At 35.0% G+C, this 21,134-nt stretch overlaps 3 protein-coding genes across 7 annotated transcripts; 1 reads left to right on the forward strand and 2 right to left on the reverse strand.

The window, feature by feature from the left end:
• The first annotated feature begins 196 nt into the window (after positions 1-196).
• Positions 197-6,999, forward strand: eIF4H1 (eukaryotic translation initiation factor 4H1). 3 transcript variants are annotated; one of them, XM_053761332.1, is made up of 6 exons: positions 197-350; positions 656-779; positions 1,438-1,619; positions 2,160-2,329; positions 4,606-4,782; positions 5,255-6,999. In XM_053761332.1, the coding sequence occupies exons 1-6, from the start codon at positions 313-315 to the stop codon at positions 5,401-5,403; spliced, it is 840 nt and encodes a 279-aa protein (XP_053617307.1). In that variant the 5' UTR covers positions 197-312; the 3' UTR covers positions 5,404-6,999. The 3 variants fall into 3 exon arrangements, with proteins under 3 accessions (XP_053617307.1, XP_053617309.1, XP_053617308.1); XM_053761334.1 differs by having other exon boundaries at positions 2,160-2,260; XM_053761333.2 differs by lacking the exon at positions 197-350 and adding an exon at positions 379-540.
• A 1,181-nt stretch (positions 7,000-8,180) lies between these two features.
• On the reverse strand, positions 8,181-9,252 carry Elp5 (Elongator complex protein 5). The gene has a single exon (XM_053761335.2). The coding sequence runs from the start codon at positions 9,151-9,153 to the stop codon at positions 8,395-8,397; it is 759 nt and encodes a 252-aa protein (XP_053617310.1). The 5' UTR covers positions 9,154-9,252; the 3' UTR covers positions 8,181-8,394.
• Positions 9,253-10,268: 1,016 nt separating this feature from the next.
• Positions 10,269-21,036, reverse strand: LOC128679376 (very long chain fatty acid elongase AAEL008004-like). Of its 3 annotated transcripts, none has more exons than XM_053761557.1 (7): positions 20,881-21,036; positions 16,325-16,398; positions 15,734-15,924; positions 15,193-15,333; positions 13,408-13,513; positions 10,928-11,061; positions 10,269-10,491 (listed from the first exon to the last, which is right to left on the reverse strand). In XM_053761557.1, exons 2-7 carry the CDS (start codon positions 16,383-16,385, stop codon positions 10,321-10,323), a joined length of 804 nt encoding a protein of 267 aa, XP_053617532.1. In that variant the 5' UTR covers positions 16,386-16,398; positions 20,881-21,036; the 3' UTR covers positions 10,269-10,320. The 3 variants fall into 3 exon arrangements, with proteins under 3 accessions (XP_053617532.1, XP_053617533.1, XP_053617535.1); XM_053761558.1 differs by lacking the exon at positions 20,881-21,036 and adding an exon at positions 20,720-20,860; XM_053761560.2 differs by lacking the exon at positions 20,881-21,036 and adding an exon at positions 20,716-20,815.
• Between the last annotated feature and the right edge of the window lie 98 nt (positions 21,037-21,134).

Below are 21,134 nucleotides of genomic sequence, written 5' to 3' on the forward strand. Positions count from 1 at the left end.
AAAAAGACAGTTCAAAAATTTTGACAGTAGCAAACCATAGACAAAATATAAGTTTACTTGTCTTTGCATACAGTTGATCGATTGCAGTAAAATTGAGAATACGAGTAGGTATTGTATCGGATAAAGTACATTTATAAAACTCGAAAAATTAACATACACATTTATAGATTTGGAAGATAATGTTGTACAAATTCTGCTCTGTCTGTTTGTTAAGTAGCAAAATAAATTTCCATAATTGATTGCTCGCTACTCGATCAATCAAAGCAAGTCAATGCCCCGAGCCCGCGTCTGTCACATCACTAGTCTCCAAACATGGCAGGACGTAGTGGATTTGACGATGGTAATCCCAGGTATTAATTGTGTTATATTATTAAGAACGTGGTATTTTCAGAATATAGAGACGCAGATAAAGTTATTGTGTATTACTTTTTATTTAAATATACATTTCACACGTTGCGATATATAAAACACCGTTGTTTTGACTGCACGATAACATTGAATAAAAGTGTGATTTTTAGAAAGGCCAATGAATTTAAATCGGTTTGTTATCAATTTTCTTGTTATAAATGACTACAAAACGAATTTGTATAAAACAGTGAATGTGTAGTTAATATTTTTAGGTTATAATTTTTCATGGTTATGGTTATGCCTACAGGGACTTCGGTGGCGGCAGAAGGGCGGTCGGCGGTCGTCCACTGCCGACTGAACCCCCATACAAAGCGTACGTCGGAAACTTACCCGGCGGAATCATTCAAGGCGATATAAACAGAATTTTCCCTGTAAGTGGAAGTTTATGTATTGTATAGAAATTAAATTTTACTGATGTTCCATAAACAAACTTATGTTATCGTATCAAGTTCAAGGTCTTTATTTCATTAATAATTGTTTTGAGGCAATAGACCTAAAGAATTCTCAATGGATGGATGTTCAATAACTAAGAATAGAATACTCGTACTAGTATAGTATGTATATTTCTTAGATATAATTTTGTTAATTTGTTGTAATATATGAATATAGATTTACTGTGGCTTCTTTAAAAATATACTCAATACCACAAAACTTATTACAAAATACTATTATATGTGCACAATAAAGGAAATGTTAGGGGCAAGAAGATATAAGACTTGAAAAGATGATCGTAATAAATGGAAATAGTGTCTGCCCACCTCTACAGGTGACAGATTTTTGATATTAATGTATGGTCCTCTTATTATTATTTGATTAGTTTTAATGTTAGTGCTACTCTCTATTAGTAGTTAATATCAACTAACCATAAAAATAATTATACACTTAAAGCTTTAATTTTAAAAATATACACCAAACTACAGCAAATCACACTATTGGTGAAAACCATACAAAAATCTGGTAGTTATTGAATTTATTGAGTTATTTTTTACAATGTGTTAAGATTTTTATGATTACGAACATTGTTTTCAGGATCTAGCAATAAAAAATGTGCGGCTGGTTATGGACAAAGAGACAGATAAGTTCAAAGGGTTCTGCTATGTAGAATTTGAATACTTGGACGATCTGATAAAAGCAATTGAAATGAATGGCGCTATAAACGTAGAAGGTAATATTATCAAAATAGATGTTGCTGAAGAAAAAAGAAGTGGCGGGTGAGTATTTATTAGTTCTTTATATATCTTTTTAATAATGTATAATTAAAATGAAAAATAGAAATGCCACAAGTACCTACAGTAATTACAAAAAATGTTTACTTGCAATTTGTTTGCTAAAAAAGTACTATAAATATTGAAAATAGTTTGAAAAATATAGCTTGATCTCCTGACAGACGTAAAATAGTACGAAAATAATTAATTTGTCTGTTGCTCTCATGTCAAATGTATCAGTTCATCCTGCTGTCACACATCAAGCTATATTACGCTATAAAGATTGCCGAACTTAGGCGTATTGGGCATACATTGCTGGTTTATTGAGGTAAATATAAGCTGTTATACTGTATTTTGAATTTTTTAATGGTCAAGATTGGTTTATAAACACCCAATGTTGCCAGCCAACATGAGACAACATCCTCATTTAATTTCTTCACTTGATAGACTGTACAAATTATGCAATGTTAGTGCACTGTCAGAGTTCGACGATAGTGTAGCCAGCATTAGAAGCAAAATTGGTATATAGTACATTTTGTCCCACAGCGGGGGTGGTTTCGACCGCGGGCGGCGAGACGGGCGCGAGGGCGGGCGGGACGGGCGCGCGGGCGGGGGCGGCGGGTTCCGCCGGGAGGGCGGCGGCCGCGGTATGTACGACCACTTCGACCAGCTCGACCGCCGCGCGCCTCGCCATCAGGGTGGAGGGTTCACACATGGTAACACCGCACCACTAACCGAGCTTCCCTAGGGTTGCCAGTTTCGATAACGGATCACCTGATACAAATCAAAGTTTTTAATTAAAATATTTATGTAATTATAATATATTTTAGGACACAAAAGAAAATGAGTAATTTGTCATTTTCTTTTGTGTCATAAAATATTTGTAAAGTAAAATATTTTATTACTTACATACATGAATATGTTTTTAAAAATTATTTAAAAACATATTCATGTACTTAACAGCAACTAAAAATATTAATGTTTATGCAACTATAGATGGGTAGGGCTGAGTGATTTCATGCCAATATAACATCTACTCAGTACTACATGGTAAGCTGGTTCTCATAAAAACCGGCACGCAATAAAGGACTAAAGAAATTGCGCTCTCTCACGTTCTCTCACTTCCCGTCTATTGGGTTAGTCGGTTGAATACATAGTGTTTTATTTCTATCATTTTAATATTTACAAAGACAATTTCATATTCAACATAATTTACGTAAAAAGTATTTTAAAGAAGATATCATTTAAATAAGTAAATTTTGTGTTATATAATAATTTTAACTGAAACTGGCAATCCTACGAATCACATAATAATTGTAATATATTGTTACCAAGCCAAAATACATCTTATTAATTTAACTCAAGCTTCTTATTTGCTAGAAATAAATATTTCAGTAACAGTTCTTTTATGCAATAACGTAATAGTTAGCGCTTATGTAACAAGTATATAACAATTTGTCATATCATAATATAATAAATGTTCATATCATTGGTTACATAGGTACAATGTTTTTGTTTTATATAATAGGGAAAATTTACTATGAGCGAACATAATTACTTATTGAATAATTACTGACACTTCATACATTTTGTGTTATATCAATGCCATTTTAAAGTGCATTTAAAATGTATGTAAGTTGTCTTATAGAGTTTAAATTTCCCACGTCGCTTCAGTTTCCATTCCTACGTACTTCAGAGTAAAAACTTGTACTCAGTACAATTTTCTTCACTTTTTTAATTATTTTTTTATTGCATTAGAATGTTGTCGGGTTCCTATGAATAAACAAGATTACTAAACAACTTCTGTTTAGTATTTATTCTAGCTTCCTAATAATAACTTAATTACGTAATTAACTGTGTTTGTGTGCTTCCCAAACATTTGCTAATTTGTATGGAATTTGTTGAATATTAACTAATGAAGTTAATCAGTAAGCTAAGTTTCACTATTAATCAATGTTTGTATATTTATCGTCGTACTTTCATGTCATTACTATCTTATCTGTGGGCATTCCCGGTTGCTTCAGCTATAAACCGTTGTAGCTACTTTTTCTTCACCACTTCGTATTGTCTTCGACGTCATTAATCATCAGACCATTGGCAGTCATATTATCCTTGATGACATCAAGCCGTTGTTGGGTTTGCCATCATTGCCAAGCCCAGCCATTACTACTAACATTTATGTTATTCACTATTATTGGGTTTCTAGTGTGTTCATTACATCATGTCTCACTTAGTCATGAGTTGTTTGGTTTGCTTCATCATCAGAGAATACGTATCATTGGTGTTGTTCATGCTATGTAATTTAATCAAGACCTATCTATGTATATGTATACTATTATTATAAAGAGGTAAGCGTTTGTGAGTTCGTACGTTTGAGGCGGGTAATCTCCGAAATTATCAAACCAATTTTCAAACATCTTTTCACCATTAGAAAGGTACATTATCCAAGATTGTTATATTTTATTTAAAAATTCCAACATCTAGTTTAAGTATAAAATTATACCAGGTTAACCACAGGTCAATCTTTAAAAGATTATACAAATAAATCTACACAACTAAGTACATATTTCTAAATCCTCGGAGAAGTTAAAGTTGTTTAGAAGAACAAACAAGTGCAATTATTTTAAAGCATGTAGGTACAAAGAACTGTGTTATATTTTAGTTCCTTGAAATAAGCGGTGTAAGCGTAGTCGTGTGGTAGATATTTAGCGTGTAATACAATACTACTACGCGCACGAGCCGTGTGCGAACGACTTCATTTAGTATGCCCGCGCATAATTTATATTGTTAATATCTCAGGTTCTAAGCAACGTTAGTAGTAGTAGTAAGTTTTTTATGTTATCTAACGTATCAGACAGACAAAAATAATAAAAAAATGTCTCGGCTTCTGTTAGTCCCATAAAGGCCAATTATTTTTCTTCAATATCCCCTACGGACTGTCATAGCTCAGCCAGCCAGACAGCTATTGTATTCGTGCACTTTATTGATGCAGAGCGCGAGCGAGGCGGCGGCGGAGCGGGCGCGGAGCGATGGGAGCGGGAGCCGGCGCGCGGGGCGCGGGGCGCGTCGGAGGAGCCGCGCGGGGACTGGAGCGCGCCGCGCCGGGCGCCGCCGCCCGCGCCCGGGGCTCCGCGCCGCAACTTCGACGATATGCCGCCTTCGCGACCCGGTAACTCGCCACACTTCCACTCGTCGCTAGTTGGATTATGGCCCTTCTCTTCCTATCGAGTGTTATTTCTATATTTTATTAACATCATTTCACATACCATTTACTGGTAAGTAGTCAATGGACAGATTTCCACAGGATGTTTTCTTTTACAGCATGCAGGAGGTGGTTTATGAAAGCTGCTGTTATTATTTATACTTACATATATTCATTACGCGCCATAACGCAAATAATATTGAAAACAGAAAGGGGAGGTTTTTGCCCAACAGTGGAACCTGATAGTTAAATAATAAAACTAACATATTTCATGTATTTGAAGACAGGCTTAGGGCTAGTTAGTGTCATAGATTCATTTGCGTTTCTGACTAATAATCTAACAACAGTTAACTTTTTTTAGGTTAAGAAACATCATTGTACTTGTTTCTGGTAAATAATAATTATTAACATTATTTATCCTAACATTGAACATTTCCAGACACAACAGGCAGACCAAAGCTGGTGCTACAGCCGCGGACGGTGAAAGAGCCGTTGAACTCTCTCGCGTCCACGTCGCAGACCTCGTCCATATTCGGCGGCGCGCGGCCCCGGGAAGAACGGCTCAAAGAGCTCACCCGCGCCGACTAGACGCCAGGCTGCCAGCGGACTATACACACTTCACATTACTTACGATAGCTGTGCTTTGTTGCTGAGCCGTGTGGGTAAAACGAATTGGGCTTGAAACCGGTTTTAAAATAATAATAAGATGAAAAAGTCAAGCCGGCAAGGCAGGGTTCGATGCCAGGATTTTTTCATCTCAGTATTTTCGAAATTAGTCAAAAAGCATGTGTGACATGTATAACATTGAAACCGGTATTTTGTTCTCGTATGGATAAACCTGATCGACCTGGGCTTGATACCGGTGTTTTTCTCTCCTGGTTACCCAAATTATTTATATTTGCTCTACTGCGAGCAGTTTTCTTGAGAGCATGTTTTTTTTCTGGGTTTAACTAGATTTGAAACATGTACAAGACAAGTCCACACTATGTTTCTCTTTCTTACTCGTTTGTCATTGGTCATTCAGCCTGATAGCTACAAAGTAGTAGCTGATTTACATGAAGCAACTCCCACCAAACAGAATTAAGTTCATTGAAAAGTAAGCTTTAAGGCGTGCGTTGTAGACATACTTCATATTAACACAAGAGCTGACATCGTACAGTTTGCTGATTTGTTGTCAAAGTATACAATACTGGAGACGCAATAAAGTTCACATTTCAATCAACGTCATTTTGTGTGTCGTTGTTCCCAAGCTATACGTCCTCTGCAGATATGTCTGTTGTTCCTGAGATATGTTAAAATCTACTTTTGAAAGTGTGATATCAGTATATTTGATGTAACGTTAAGGAAGCTAGGTTAATGCCCGTTTTTCCGCATGGTTCAGAAACAAAGCATAGCTAATGAACGATCAAACTATGGATCTTGTTTTCTCATTCAAGTACCAAGTGAAAATTCAAGGGTCAACAATTATTATTTTACTAGGTATATAACATACATGTCTAGTGTAAAGTGTGTGTATTCTTGCCAATGTCAAGTCTGTATATTTGTATGTCTGTACTCATGCCCTACTACGTGTTCCCCGATATTTAGTGCAGACTTAAATTGTATATGAACTTGATGGATTTTGTTAGGTTATGAGGTTGTAAATCATTTTTATCGTATATTTTGTTAGCTTTATACGTGTATTTGAGCTTGTTGGCAGCGGTGCGCCGCTCGGTTCCTTTCGCAGTATTTAAATTGCTAGCATTCATTCTCAACAAATTGTCAGGGCTTGTGTGTACGATATCCGCTTGCATAATAATTTGTTTCTAAATTGAACATGGATCAATATTTTATGCCATTACGATTTGTAATGCAAACATTAATTATTTTTACATTTCTGTATGTGGCGATTATTAGAGCTTCGTAAATGATTTCTCTGTTGTAATTGTTTATCATTTATTGATTGTTTAGTTTGATAGGTCACGAAAATTAATCATTGAAGGAGTAATTATGAACATAATTTAAGAGTTGATAATGTGGTGATGTAATTACGGTGTCATTAATAAAATTAACTTCCACGTACTTGGATTTCTACTTTATTAGATATTGTGTAATGTAATAAGTTACGTGGCAAAGTAATAAAAAAAAATCGCAAAATTGTAACAGAACATAGAAAAAAATAAATAAAACATGAATTCTTTGTAACCGAGGGTTTGTCTCCGAATATCCGAATCCTCGAACCTTGTGTCCTGTGACCCTATACCATAGTCTCATAATAAACAATTTACGCTTCAGATTTGATACGAAATTATAAAAAATTGTACTAACATAAATTCGAAAGTAACACTGTTGAAGCAGTTTTGATGAAATTTCATTTCTGATTCTGAAGTTTTTTTGATAATATTGGCGATGATGAAAGTTACTGGATCATGTTGGACAAATGAAGGATAAAGATTTCTTCTCTTCAATTTTAAGAATTAAAAAACGCGTAAGCAAAACATTGCTCTACCTGGTTTATCATTGTACATGTCTGATCATAGGTTATTGCAGGATTCCCCCATTTAGGTCAATGACTTAAATGGGGAATCCCGCAACAATCGATGTAGCATGTTGACAATTTTTGGGCGAAAAAATGAGATTGCTTTTTACCCTTTGTCATTATCTGAAATGAAAATTTGATTTTTTTTAATGTTGTGCTTAAGGCTCTAAAAGTTTTTCCCTATGTGCACTAAAATACATCTTGGAGATCCATTAATTGTGTGGAATCAAAAGACACAAAACCAAAACTGGATGACAGTATAATGACCATGGAGCACAGATATAAAGATAATGGCATTTTTTATGTATGTTTCTGCATCGAATTAAATAAATTAATAAAAAAAACTTTAAAACAATTTATATGATTAGACCTCGCAAACCTCGCGACAAGCTTTTTTGATCATATAAATAGTGTATAATGAGGTTATAAGTCGATAGTTAAAATTTTAAAGGAAAATTTATTTTCTTTTGGAGCATTTAAATAAAAGCTTTAAGTTATTTTTATTAATTTATTTTTTAATTCTTACTTGCTAGACGTCACATTATTTTTCGAGTTACTCTCACAAGCCCTTTCATATGATACCCATATTGTAGAAATGCATAACTATTCAGTTACTCATCTCAATCAGTTGAAGATATCTGGTTCAAAATTGAGTAGCAAGATTCCACACGAACAAACAAACATACATACATTGCAAGTTAAATAAAAGCTTTTAAAAAATAACTAGTCAGTTATGCAAGAAGTTTTAATTTCAAAAGTAAATACATATTTACATTTTATACATTTACATTGCAAGTTAAATAAAAGCTTTTAAAAAATAACTAGTCACCTAGTAATAACTAGTCAGTTATGCAAGAAGTTTTAATTTCAAAAGTAAATACATATTTACATTTTATACATTCATTAAAGATATTATTTCGAGGACTTTTCTTTCCTCAGCATTCTTGTCTGGGCACCTTCAAAGATGGAGATGGAATCCCAACAAAGGTAGAAAACTTAAGTTATCTCCCACAGACATGGTTAAAAGCAGAAGCATGATACAGTTTTGAACTAGAAGTAAGTTATATATCAAGATCTTCATCAGGATCCTCCTCATCCCAGTCATCAACAGCATCAGGCTCGTAGAACACCTTGCTCTCTCCTTCATTGATCTTGCTCATATATGGTAACTTTAGTTTGTACTTCTCCAACTTTTCTGTTTGGTCTACCTCAATTTTAAATGTTGACAGGTTTGCTGGCAATGGCTTAACAGGTTCATCATCTTTACTAGTCTCCTTCACTACAGGGGTGCACCTCAGAAGACCTAATTTACTGTCATAGCTCAAAATTTCTTCACTTCGCACCATTTTCCCTCCTTTTTTCAATTTTAACCTAATTTTGTTATTTTCATGTAAATCATAAGAAACTATGGCATTAGCTATATGATTTAGGTGTAATTGCAATTTGGGAAAGGGTAGACAGTCCAAATGTAGAACCATTACAAGTTTATGTACTTTGGCATCACTGCAAAGTCTTTTCAAACATTTCAGACATTCATTCCACCCTAAATGAAGACACATTTGGTTTATTGAATCTATAACTATAACACTTTTTGTATTGATTATATTATTATATTGGTCGCAACATAATTCTTTATGAAAAGTAACACTGGAATGATTTTGAAGAACTTTCCTCCATAAAGAAACTGGTTGTTCAAAGCAGAAAATTTTCAGGGCACTTTTTTCTTGTTGTACTACATCAAGCAATAGTGGCAATATATTTTTATTGTTATCGTCTTCTATTAATAATGTAGGGGCAGATTTTAACTTGAATAAAGTCATTTTTATGAAAACGTAAACTAAACTTTTTCTTACTTAAATCGCAGCCAAAACATGAAAATCTAGGTTATAAAAATCGTTGTCAAAATTGTCACTCATGGCGTTGACGTAAATTTCTGTGTAGAATTGCCGCTTGATAGTCTATCGATTGTTGTGTAAAAGCAATAGTATCGATAGATTTATCAATACTATCGATTATATCGATAGCTTCGTAACCGTAAATAGTATCGATGGTACTATTGCTGCTGAATATTCCAATAACAATCAATACTATCGATAGTATCAATTGTAGTTACAATAGTCATAGCCTATTTATGTCATACTATCGATAGTATCGGCTGTTATTGGAATATTGAGCAGCAATATTGATACTATTGTACCAAACTAAGCTATCGATAGGTATATCGATATTATAGATGATATCCGAGGTCAACTATCGATAGTCAAACTATCGATAGTTCGGCAACACTATGGCTGTGTTGATCATCGATCGCGCGGGGCCTTAGAGAATAGAAACCTAATGGTGTCATTGAAACAAAATTAATTTCAATTAAACTTTAATTTCATGAAAAGACGTTAGGTACCTTCTGAAAGTCTACAGACCTTACTCAATAAGGATCATAAACAGATACAAAATACAAGGCGAGATATAGAAGGAGAATAGTTTGAGGAGAACCATGGAATTAGTAGGTACTTTGTTGTACGGAGTAACCTACTGATTCCATGAGGAGAACTAAGGAGATTTGAATTTGGAACCTTTACCAATGTCGCATTTTTTTTAATGGCGGAAAAAGTCTGAAAAGTTCTGCTGACTCAAAATCGGAAAAAAAATCGTATGAAAAATTGCCGGAAGCTAAGAAAAAAATGTCACTTCCGGTTTTGAACGAGATGAAGACTTTTGACCAGATTTGCCAGGACTTCATTAATTCTCCAAGACCTAGAAATAGTGAAAAGTCTGTACCTACTTAGTTCTTTTTTAGCACCATCCAGCTACTTGCCCCGGTTACTTCAAATCTCTCATCTGAGCGTTTTCCCTGTTCCTTCCTCAGCCGTTAGGAAAACAGGCCGAAACATTTACGCATTTAGAATTTTATGAGTCATTTAAATCAAAAACAATGTATTGTAGTTATAACTTAAAATATTTATTCAACTAATATCTATCTACCTAACTTATTTATTTTTATTTTTCTTAAGAATATATTCTTTGATATAGAAGTCAGAAAATAAAAATAAAATGAATATGTTATGCGGTAGGAACATGAAAGATATCCACTTGGGGTATTCGCATGACGGTTCGAACAACACGTGGCCGAAGTGCAGGATCAAGATCAAGAACTGCAGCTGTGAAGAAACATTGAATTATGAAAGACACTAGAACCTAAAACCTAATTAAGAAATATTTGCCTGTGCACACCGAATTTCTGTGCAGCACTTTTGCTGAACGGTGGTGGTTGTATGGAATTGTAACGCTTGGGTGTATACGGGCTTTTACAGGTAAATGTGCGTTTAATTTTCATACACTTTTGCTGTGCACGTGTTGAATGGGATTCGGTGTGCAAAAATGTCATGTTAGCTTTTAATGTCGTCACAGAGATCTTGTTCAACATGATCTCTGTGACAAAAACATATTAAGCCGATCTTGGATGTACCATACTTCATGCTCATGCATGACAATTCATTGTCATTGAAACTGAAGCGATCTGTAAAATTACCACTCTGTAGGACAAGCGGGGGTGAAACAGCGAAACTAAATAAAAACTTGTAAAATAAGACTTACAATCTGTAACTGCGTGATGTATTTCTTCCACCACTGACGCACCCAGTGCGGCCGCACGATCGAGACCAGGTAATACGAGTACATGACCGCGTGCACCATTGAGTTGATGAAGCCCAGCATGATGCCGTGTCCACCTGCAACCATTTGTTTTCTAAATCAAATTTTAGGAAATTCATTAATTGTAAATGGCTTTATTTCTGTATTTTATATGGTGGCTGTCAGCTCCTTTAATTTCGTCAGAGCTAATCTGAATAATTTTGTTCAACTGTTTTGACTCCCATCCAGTCTCTGATGTTCTTGAGCCAAGACATTTTGCGTAATATAGTGTACTTAGTTATAACAGGTACATAAGAACTTATGTAGGCACAAATCAACCTAAAATCGTTAATATGAGTTTGCTCATCATCATCTGACTCATGTGTGGTAATTTTCATCCTGCACTTGTTTCTACGGTGAAGTTTTTTTTTTTTAATTTCGTAATTTTTTTGCGGCTTTTTATTGACTTGAAGTCGTTGTGTGTGTTTCATTCCTCTTATATATTTTACTCTCTGCTTTGCCCACATCAATATTATTCGACTCACGTTGTAAATCAATTATTATTTAAAAATCATTTATTTTATATATAACAAAGTATGTACGTAAGTACCTACTTCAGATTTTGTTTGCAATTAGTTTTCGCGCTCTCCTTCCAAAATACCTTTCTTAGGTTCGATTTCTTTTTTATCTAGTTCTTGAAGCGTGCATTGGCCCGTGAAAGATTTTAATGGCTACAATCAGTGGCATTAACATTGTAATACTGCAAATGATGATGCAACTTGTTGTACTACCAATAATAACCAGTTATTATTACAATGTATGCAGGTGTGTGTGTATCCTTACATATAATAAAACAAAGTCCAAAGCCGCGAATGTCTGTTTGTCTATCTATTCGCGATAAACTCAAAAATTACTGTACGGATTTTCATGCGATTCTCACCAATAGATAGTGTGAGGAAGGTTTAGGGGTATGATTCATAATGTTTTTACCCGAGCTAAGCCGGGTCGGGCCGCAATTTTTATTATTATTATTTGGAGGTGTGCAATCACTAAATCCAACTAAGTACTTAAAAATAATTGTGCTCTCAATTATCAGTTGGAATTAGGGGCCTTGAATAGTAATTTAAGTAGGTACCTAACCGATGCCGACTCTCAACCTCAACCCGAGACCTATATTATATACAACACGCGACGATTACTCAAAGCGTGTAGATTTTAATGTGTGTTTTAACTGTGGTACCCCGCAAACAATGGTTCGTTTGTCCTAAGTGCGCCAGCACTAGGGCTGACCTGATGACAGCCACAAATGAAGTTATTGAGGTAACGTATTTTTGGGGAGATATGATCCGACTTGTTCTCGTTGTCTGATGCCATCGATACGCAAATGAGGAGAATGTGTGAAGCACTGGGTTAGTATTGTCTACCTTAATCTAGATGGTCTGTGACCTCGACTCATGGTCTTTTTACCGAAAAAAAAAATCAGTACACTAATTCAGAACAGACTGCGAAAAATAAATATTTCAGTGCGTTTGAATATTTATAAAAACTGCTCCCGTAGCAATTTTGGGATAAAAGTACCATAATTATAATCGTGATTTTACGGCAAACTTTTCTATCCTGTGCTAATCTTACCCATGTACGACCTGCGACTTATGTAATGTCATCCTATGTCGCTGCTGACTCTTGTAAAAAATTATCGATGTTTATAAGAACACTAGATATGCCCCGGAGAAATTTTGGGAAAAGTCATCGTGCATCGACAGTGGGGGATTAGCGCACTGCGTATTTACCCTAAGGACTTCCTTAGGGTTACTGACGGCTGATGCGTCACTTGATAACCTTTTTTGCTACGGTCCCTGGTGATATTCCAAGTTACATTCTACAAGTGTACCAAATTTCCTCGGAATTCTATCAGCAGAGCGTGATAAAACTTGAAATAAAATCGTCTGTGAGCAATATTTGGTAATTTTGTAAGAGTAACTATAATAACTCTACCTGTATGCTTACTAGATATTGAGTCTTGTTCTTACCGTAATACATGGTTTATAGACCGTTACATGCATAAATGAAACATTACGAATAATCAATTATTGTCTTTAGTAACGGCTGGTCAATTTATTGTTTAAAATCATATGTATAACCTTCATTAATCCAGTTTTAAGAAATTAATTCTTAACTATTAACCATGGAATTAGTAGGTACTCCGTACAAAGTACTTACTAAATTCATGCTATTAACACTTTATAAAAACAATCGGACTTTTATTTAATCAAACTATATTTCAAATAAATACGGTGTTGCCGATATAGGTACAAGAGAGACCTGTATTTTAAATTATAAACGGACTCGATACCTTAGAGATAGAAAACATTTAGGGGTTTTATCATCATTGTGTTAATTAGTAACACGTAGCTATATAATAAGCAATACTACCACAATCATACCTGGCACATATTTGGTGCCTATGTACCCGAGCAGACACATGCCTAGGTGGTGGTACACGTGGAGGAAGGACACCTGGGAGAACTTCTTGCGTAGTACAAAAAATACCTGCAAAGAAGAAAATGTGTCATGTTAGTATACTACTCGTGACACATGACCAGTCTGACCCATCTTTAGTAGTTTTAATAGACCACCACTTGCTTCCGGTGAAGGAAATCATCGTGAAGAAATCTGCATTCTACTTAATATTCTATCACCTAGCATGTGAAATGGAGAAGGCAATGGCAAACCACCCCATTAATATTGCCAAGCGAGTCGTTTGTATGTGTTTCATTCCACATAATGAGCACAACACACAACAATGAGGAATACGTCTGTAAGGAGGATATCCTACTTCCTTATTATATATTTTTCCTTTTTTGCTGATTTATGTAACTAAGTACTAATAAAGTGAGAAAGTGTGCTTTTTGTGACAAAATCTAATGGGCGGCACTCGAAGAAAATTTGGTAAGTAAAGGTATAATGGGATGTTTCAAAATTAGGCAGAACAGGAGCTGAGCTACAGTTGTAGCCACTATATGTAATTAAGAATACTTAATTACAATTTTAAATTCTATAACATCTGAGTCCGTGAAAATAGATATTTTTCGTCAATATTTCATCGAACCACATGAAATCTGACGTTTACGAGCATTCTTCAGTACCTAGCTTTCTATTCTGCGCTAGAATTTGGAAACTGCTTGCGAAAACAGGACAGTGCCAGAGGAATGGGTTCGTCCGGCAGTTCGTGCGACCTCGAGCGCGGCGCACGCCACCTCGCGGACGACTGGTGAAATTGGTGTAACAGGAAATTCTGTATGTACTATAAGACTCCTGTTCTAGTTAGATATAAACGGCATTATAACATTATATAAATAAATGTTGAAGCTCACTAGGCTGTATGCGACTAAGCCTCTAGACGTTCGCATCGGTAAGTATAGTTAGTCGTAAAAGTCATGTTAGATGACTTTAATAAAAATCGAACACCAGTTTTATCAAAAACACGCAATCTGACAAAAACACACACCCACAGCCTAGGTTCTGCAGTTGTAACCACAAAATTGCCCATCCTACGACCTCAGGTTATACGAACTAATAGAACGATTGGGTTAAATGTAATTGATATTTTAAAGATCACGGTCACGGACTCTTCCTGTTGGTGAAATTTTTGCAAGTAAGTAGGTACTTATGAAATGTCACGATGTTTCGATGGCTCTCAGAATCCATTGTCATTGAGTCATAATGTGAAATGTGAAGTGAGCTAAAAGGTTTCCTGTTTACGTCAATTTCATCATTTTGAAATCAATGTATAAGGACAACGGAAGGTAAAGCAGGAAAACCGATGAAGAGCGTCCAAGAAATTATGAATAATTCATATAAGTGAAATTATTTTAGGGGTCTGAGGAAACCATCATGGGCGAGAGATAAAAAATTAAAAATATGAAACGTAACCAAAGCGAAATAAAAATAAGAAAGAAAACTCACCATGTGATGACTCTGCGTGAATTGAAATTGTTTTCAATTGGGGGCTACCATTAAACATTTTTATACGTAGCAATATGTCATTGCGTCCAAACTTTCTCTTTTTTTTGCACACCTATACAATATTATCAAAAATAGACAGCATGTGGATGTTAGTAACGTGCTACGTACGTGTTTGTATGTTTCGTGGTAGGCCTTCTGGTGAACCAAAACGCAGAACATCACTCTCTCGGAGGTCAAGGTTCCACTTTAGGTTATTCACTCACCGTGTCTAATAAATCTACGAGCTTGATCATGTAGTAGAGCCAGACGCGGTGGACGACCATCCTCTCCAGCGGGGTGTCTTCGTAGATAATCTTCTGACACCACAGGCTGTAGTAGCCCGACAGGTACAGCCGGGTCAAACACTGGCAAGTTAAATACAAATAGATGAAAGAATGAAAACTTATTTGCTGGTTTAGACTTGTTTTTCCGTACGATAATAAAAGCTCACATACCTATACCTACAAATTACGCAATGTAACTAGTCGGGACTGTCTACACCTACAGGAGTGCAGTTTGTCACGCTTCTTCTTCATCTGTGTTTTGGAAATCGGCAGTAAACTTAGTTTTGAGATAATTTTTCAATAAGTAATGATCATGAGATCAATGAGAATATTGAATTTAAATTCAACACAATATGTTATAGACTATGTACATGGACGCTATGTACAACGTATATGTACCTAAATGCAAAAATCTGTCATTATACTTTCACAGCTGGATACATTTTCATGAAATTTGTCTTGAACTTGTATTGAAGTTTACCTGTAAAGCTAAATATCCTGACAAGACAATTTGTAATACGTTGTAGCATATGATAAGCGTCTTGAGTTTGTACGGCGGCCGGTTGGCCATAAAGGCCGGGCCCCACGAGCGCACGAACCGGTGGTACACGTACATGATCGTCATTACCGGCAACGGGTTCGACACCAGGGGGAAGTGGTTCGTCCGAGGGTCTGCAAACATGAAAAGGAAAGTAAAAAATATTGAGGCATGAAAATAAAAAATGTGTGGTAATCAAATATTAATAAATAGACGTTCCAGGGTGTTGGATGATCATCAACATAGATAAAAACGAACACAGCGCCACCAGAATAAGCAGATAGGTATCTGTGAAAGATTTACCCACGCTGGGAATCGCACGCAGTCGTATTCAGATGGCGTACGAACGACTAAGATATACCAACCACTGTTAGGACATTGGCCTTCCTTATAGATGAATAAGAAGTAAATAATAAGTACCGATTCTTACCAAATTTGCTGTACCTTTTGTGGCAAATTCCGATTCCTTTGATTGCAAAAGAAATCCTTCTGAGGGCTGACCCAAAGTTGACTAATTATATAGAAAATTCTTACCTGCAAGATCTTCGTTGACATAGTGGTAATATTCTGTTATGTTATTTACTAACGTTCCCATTGTCTCCCAGACTCTGAAACAATATAAGTATGTATAAGTATTATATTTGTTATTTGGGGTAATATGTATAAGTATTAATATAAGAACATGTTGTCCAAAAAAGTCGTAGAGAGACAGGAAATTAAGCAATAAGACTAAATGTGGACAAAAGAGGTGGTAGAATATTTTTTGTACTCTGTATATTAATTATTTGTTATAATATATTTATGGTAGTTATGAATGAAATTAAACCAAACAAATGCAAAGGAAGACAAAATGAAGGTGGATAGGAATTGTTCGATCGAATGTACCTCCTTCTGGCTCACACTGGTGTGCGTGCAGTAACGTTACAATAAAGAAGTAGTACAGATGAATTCAAGGATGAGAAAAATAATAAGGATAGCAAGGTTAAAGTTGTATAGATACCTACGTGTTAACATCATCTATTCCTGAAATATATAACATAAAACCAAACAAGTATGACAAAGCATTTTATAGAATAAATCAGTAAGCGCCTTTTGTAGCACAACGGTAAAACAATAACGAAGATTTTCATTTGATCAATTATTCATGAAAATACTAATTAAATGAAGTCAATGACTGCCCAGCCGAAATGACACGTGAACTATAAAGTTACGTTAAAAAATTCTCAGTGATACAAGCCACTAATAGAAGGGTCTAATTTACATTTGTAACCCTGTTAGGGCAATGACCTTAAATTAAAAAAATAATTTGTGGTTAGAGAGGAATGTTGTATCTCCCTGCTTGAAAGCCTTACAAAATAGAGATTAGAGAAAATGATAGCAAAAATTAATTCAGCAACATATTAAGATGCACTTCGACCGCAGAAGATTGCTGTTCAGTTTTAATTTACTCGTACTTAATTATTCGAAGAAGGTTAACTTTCAGTATAACTTTTTATTGTAATATATAAATATATATTACTACTAGCTTTGATTTAGTTGTAATATATTTTACTATACATATATTACTACTAAATTAAGCATAATAAATGAATACTTATATAGGTTTAATTTAGTTTAAGTTTTTATTTAATAATTTCAGCTAATATCTTTATAATTTCAGTTAATATCGATCGTTGTTATTTCATTCCAAATTAGATATATGTTAACCAAAATTCTGTATGCGCATTATTTACTCCCTTTATGTAATGGTATCTATTCTTTTGAGAAAGCGGACATACAATTAGACTTGTTTTGATCGCAATGAAAAATTGAGGTAATTTAAGCGGAAATTATGATGTCAATTTCATGACTTAAGAGCCTATGTCTATGTGGACTAGGTCATATATTTTAGGAAATGTTGACTTTTCAACGTTTACCTTTTCTGTTCGTTGTTAAAAGAAAACAATCGAACAATGTTAAAAAATTCGAACTCATCTTAAGTATTGAATGAACTAAGTAAAATCTTCTTTAATTATAGGATTTATTGTAAAATGTTCAGGTCAAGGTGTGGTTGCAGGATCTGAGGTCTACCACAAACACCAAGCTAATAATTGCACAAGCCATCATCTTGGCGCGCACCATGGTATAACGACTGCTTCACACTTTCAACTGTACTTGCAGAAAATGTGTGCCCCTGACTGATAATGACAATGGAGTATTCCCACGAGAGTAATCCAGATAATTTTAGCATTTTTATGTGATAACAATCTTGGATATATTAATTATGTGGTATATGATTATGACACCTAAAAGAATCATCAATAAAGTAGTTTCACCATAAAACTGTTGATGGTACAGTACAGCCTTTTCTCCATTTCTAAAGAAATAATGATGATAATGAAACGTAGTAAAGTAGGTAACGTAGTAAATTTGTACTTTGTTTAGTTTCCTATTTGTAAGTTTTATATTTACACCAAGTGTTATGTTGTGTACATCACTACAGAGTATAAAACAATTATCTTTATAGCTACGCAATGGATTTTGATGCGGTATGATTTCTGTGAAAGGTTAAGGTGTATAATTTATTATGTTTTTGCCCGAGCGAAGCCGGGGCTAGTTATTAATAAATAAAACGATAAGGTTAGAGTATTCTACTCATAGGGTAGCAATCTGTTAGGTATTTATTTAGACATTAAGTACGCGCTAACTTCAGCTGGGTCGCAATTGAACTTCGATCGTTTCACTATTTTGCAGTTTCAGTATCCCGAAAATAGTTTCACAGAATTATATCCTACATTTCTAACACAAGTGTACTTCCGCATGAGCGCAATCCAAATTCGAGGGGTCAGCCGCATGGCAGTTCGATATTATACATTCAAATTTAAATTGTATTCAAACACCTCGCACTCGAAGAATTATATTTACCTAACTTACATATTACTTACTACAACCGCTGCCTTTTATATTAAAGTTATAAAGAAGAAATGTTGTCATGTCACACTTGTTTCTATTATTTCATACCTAATCTTAGATTAGATTTTTTTTTTCCGAATTCTGCAAGTTAAGTTCTGCTAGCTGCGCCCTAGGCTTCGCTCCCATAGGAATTTCGGGATAAAAAGTACCCTATGCCTATATGCCATGTGTTTATTATTCTACCAGTTTACTAAATTTTATAACAATCGGTCCAGTAGATTTTGCGTGAAAGAGTACCAAACATGCACACATACATACACACATCGTCACAAACTTTCGCAGTAGGCTGACTAAGTAGGTTTTATTCGTTGTTTATCTAGAACTTAAATAATTTTAGTTTGCCCTCTTTCAAAAACTTTAAGCCTTATAAACAATAAGGGGCTGTCCATTAATCACGTGATTTAATTATTATCAGGACTTATAGGGAAGATTAAAGAATAGATAAGGAGTAAGGAACAGTAAGAGTGTAATAGAGCGAAACTCGTTAACTTTTCGAGATTAATAAGACGCCAATCGTTTTAATCCTTTAAAAGGGATTCTAGTAGTTTTTCTACTCAAATCAACGGTCAGTCCTATATAGCTCTAGTGTAGACTAAAGGGAGAGGGTGCTCTTACGATATTTGAATATCTAACACATATTTCACCAACCCAAACCAAAATGATAAATTAAAGTAGTGGGCCTATACTTAGTAAATTTAGTAATATAACAAATTAATCTAGTAGTTTTCGGCAAGGAAAGTTTTAATTTCATTAATAAATTCTTCACACGGAGTTTTATTTGATTTTATTTTGGCGCCAAAAAGGTTTTTAAACCTATAGGCTTAGATTAGATTTAGGTACTTAGTAATAGAACAAAGATACAAATATGAACTTTAGCCAATAGTGGGGTCACCAGAGGAGTGATGTCGGAATGGATATGCTATTATTATCGCGTATATAATTTCACGATTTATGAGAAACAGACGAGGTTTTTGAAAATCTGTGTCATATCTGTGTAATATCTAAATCTGTGTAATACCAATTTATTTCAAAAATACATTATAAATGTATGTCCAAGTACAAAATAAAGCTACTAATCCTACTAACAATTACCTATTAGGTATAAATGCGAAAGTTTGTGAGGATGTATGTTTGTTACTCTTTCACGCGGAATCTACTGGATTAATTGCTATGAAATTTGGTACATGGGTAGAATATAACCTGGAATAACACGTAGGGTATTTTTTATTCCGAAATTCCCACGGGAGCGAAGCCCCAGGCCGCAGCTAGAGAGTTCATAAAGGTCTACCTAATTTGAATACTTAATAAAACCAGTTAATGTGTCCTAATGTTGAAGCTCCAGTTATATTTCTCCAAAATTTAAGTGTTTAATTGTGCTCACTTTCTTTACTGTCTCAAATTTTAAAATAAGTATTATTGTAATGTGGGATGGTGACACATTGAATTTGGTCAATGCAAGGGGTCAATGGCACTTTGCAAAGGGCAAGGTGAACAGAGGGACGAGAATAAAGGCGAAGTAGCCAAAAAATGCAGGATGAAAACTGGAGTAATGGCTAACAATATAGGCAAAATCTATTAGTAAAATGTTTTCTTTTTACAAAAATGTTATTCCTAACACAAGCTTTTATTATTGTCAGAGACATTTTAATGTATTCAATGCGTGACCAAAATATCATGTCCGTGCAGTAAACCATTGTAAGATGTTCTCTCGACGGGAGCCGTTCCGTAATGTTTAGTTTACTAGTATTCGGCAAGGAAACTTTGTAACGTCACTAATAAATTATTAACACTGAGTTTTCACATTTTTAAATTTATTTTGGCGCCAAAAAGTTTTATAGACTAAAACCAGTTAACGAGCGCCGGCACACCACACCGAAGTTATCAGAAATTGAATAAATATCAATGTATCGATATCAAAACAATTTATATTGTGATTCGTGAGATAGACATAAAAAGTCTTAAAAAAATAATACCTACTAATCAAAATTATCCTTTCTCTATTTAGGGGTCCATACTATCCACGTCATTTGTCGAAACCATTGCTCAGTTCGCGGCACGTTCTACACTACACCCAATGCTGAAATAAGTACTATAATAAAAAAGCAATACGAAACGAATTTCCCTAACGAGTGGCTTACCTGAAAAACGTGTTCCTCTTTTAGGTTGCACCACTAGATTGCCGTCCCCGACACCACGCCGCCGACCGCGTGAGTGACTGAATGAATTAAATTATTTTTTACGGCAATCCACTGTTACACTTAGGTACCAGTTAATTATAATCTAAATGCCTCCGGTGAACTTCGAAATTTGGTTTCGAATGTAGCACGCCATTCTTTGAAAGCAAGTATTTATTGAATTAGGGAGATCAATGGCACAGTGGTTATCTTGAGCC

Source organism: Plodia interpunctella, chromosome 21 (genome assembly GCF_027563975.2).
Source record: "Plodia interpunctella isolate USDA-ARS_2022_Savannah chromosome 21, ilPloInte3.2, whole genome shotgun sequence".
Lineage (NCBI taxonomy): Eukaryota > Metazoa > Arthropoda > Insecta > Lepidoptera > Pyralidae > Plodia > Plodia interpunctella.

Coding starts and splice junctions, on each gene's coding strand:
- eIF4H1 (XM_053761332.1), top strand. CDS start 313: ATGGCAGGACGTAGTGGATTTGACGATGGTAATCCCAG. Junction 780..1,437: donor ATATAAACAGAATTTTCCCT/GTAAGTGGAAGT, acceptor CATTGTTTTCAG/GATCTAGCAATAAAAAATGT. Junction 1,620..2,159: donor GAAGAAAAAAGAAGTGGCGG/GTGAGTATTTAT, acceptor TTTGTCCCACAG/CGGGGGTGGTTTCGACCGCG.
- Elp5 (XM_053761335.2), bottom strand. CDS start 9,153: ATGACTTTATTCAAGTTAAAATCTGCCCCTACATTATTAATAGAAGAC.
- LOC128679376 (XM_053761557.1), bottom strand. CDS start 16,385: ATGGGAACGTTAGTAAATAACATAACAGAATATTACCACTATGTCAAC. Junction 15,925..16,324: donor TGTCAACGAAGATCTTGCAG/GTAAGAATTTTC, acceptor TCATGTTTGCAG/ACCCTCGGACGAACCACTTC. Junction 11,062..13,407: donor AGGCACCAAATATGTGCCAG/GTATGATTGTGG, acceptor AAATGGTTGCAG/GTGGACACGGCATCATGCTG.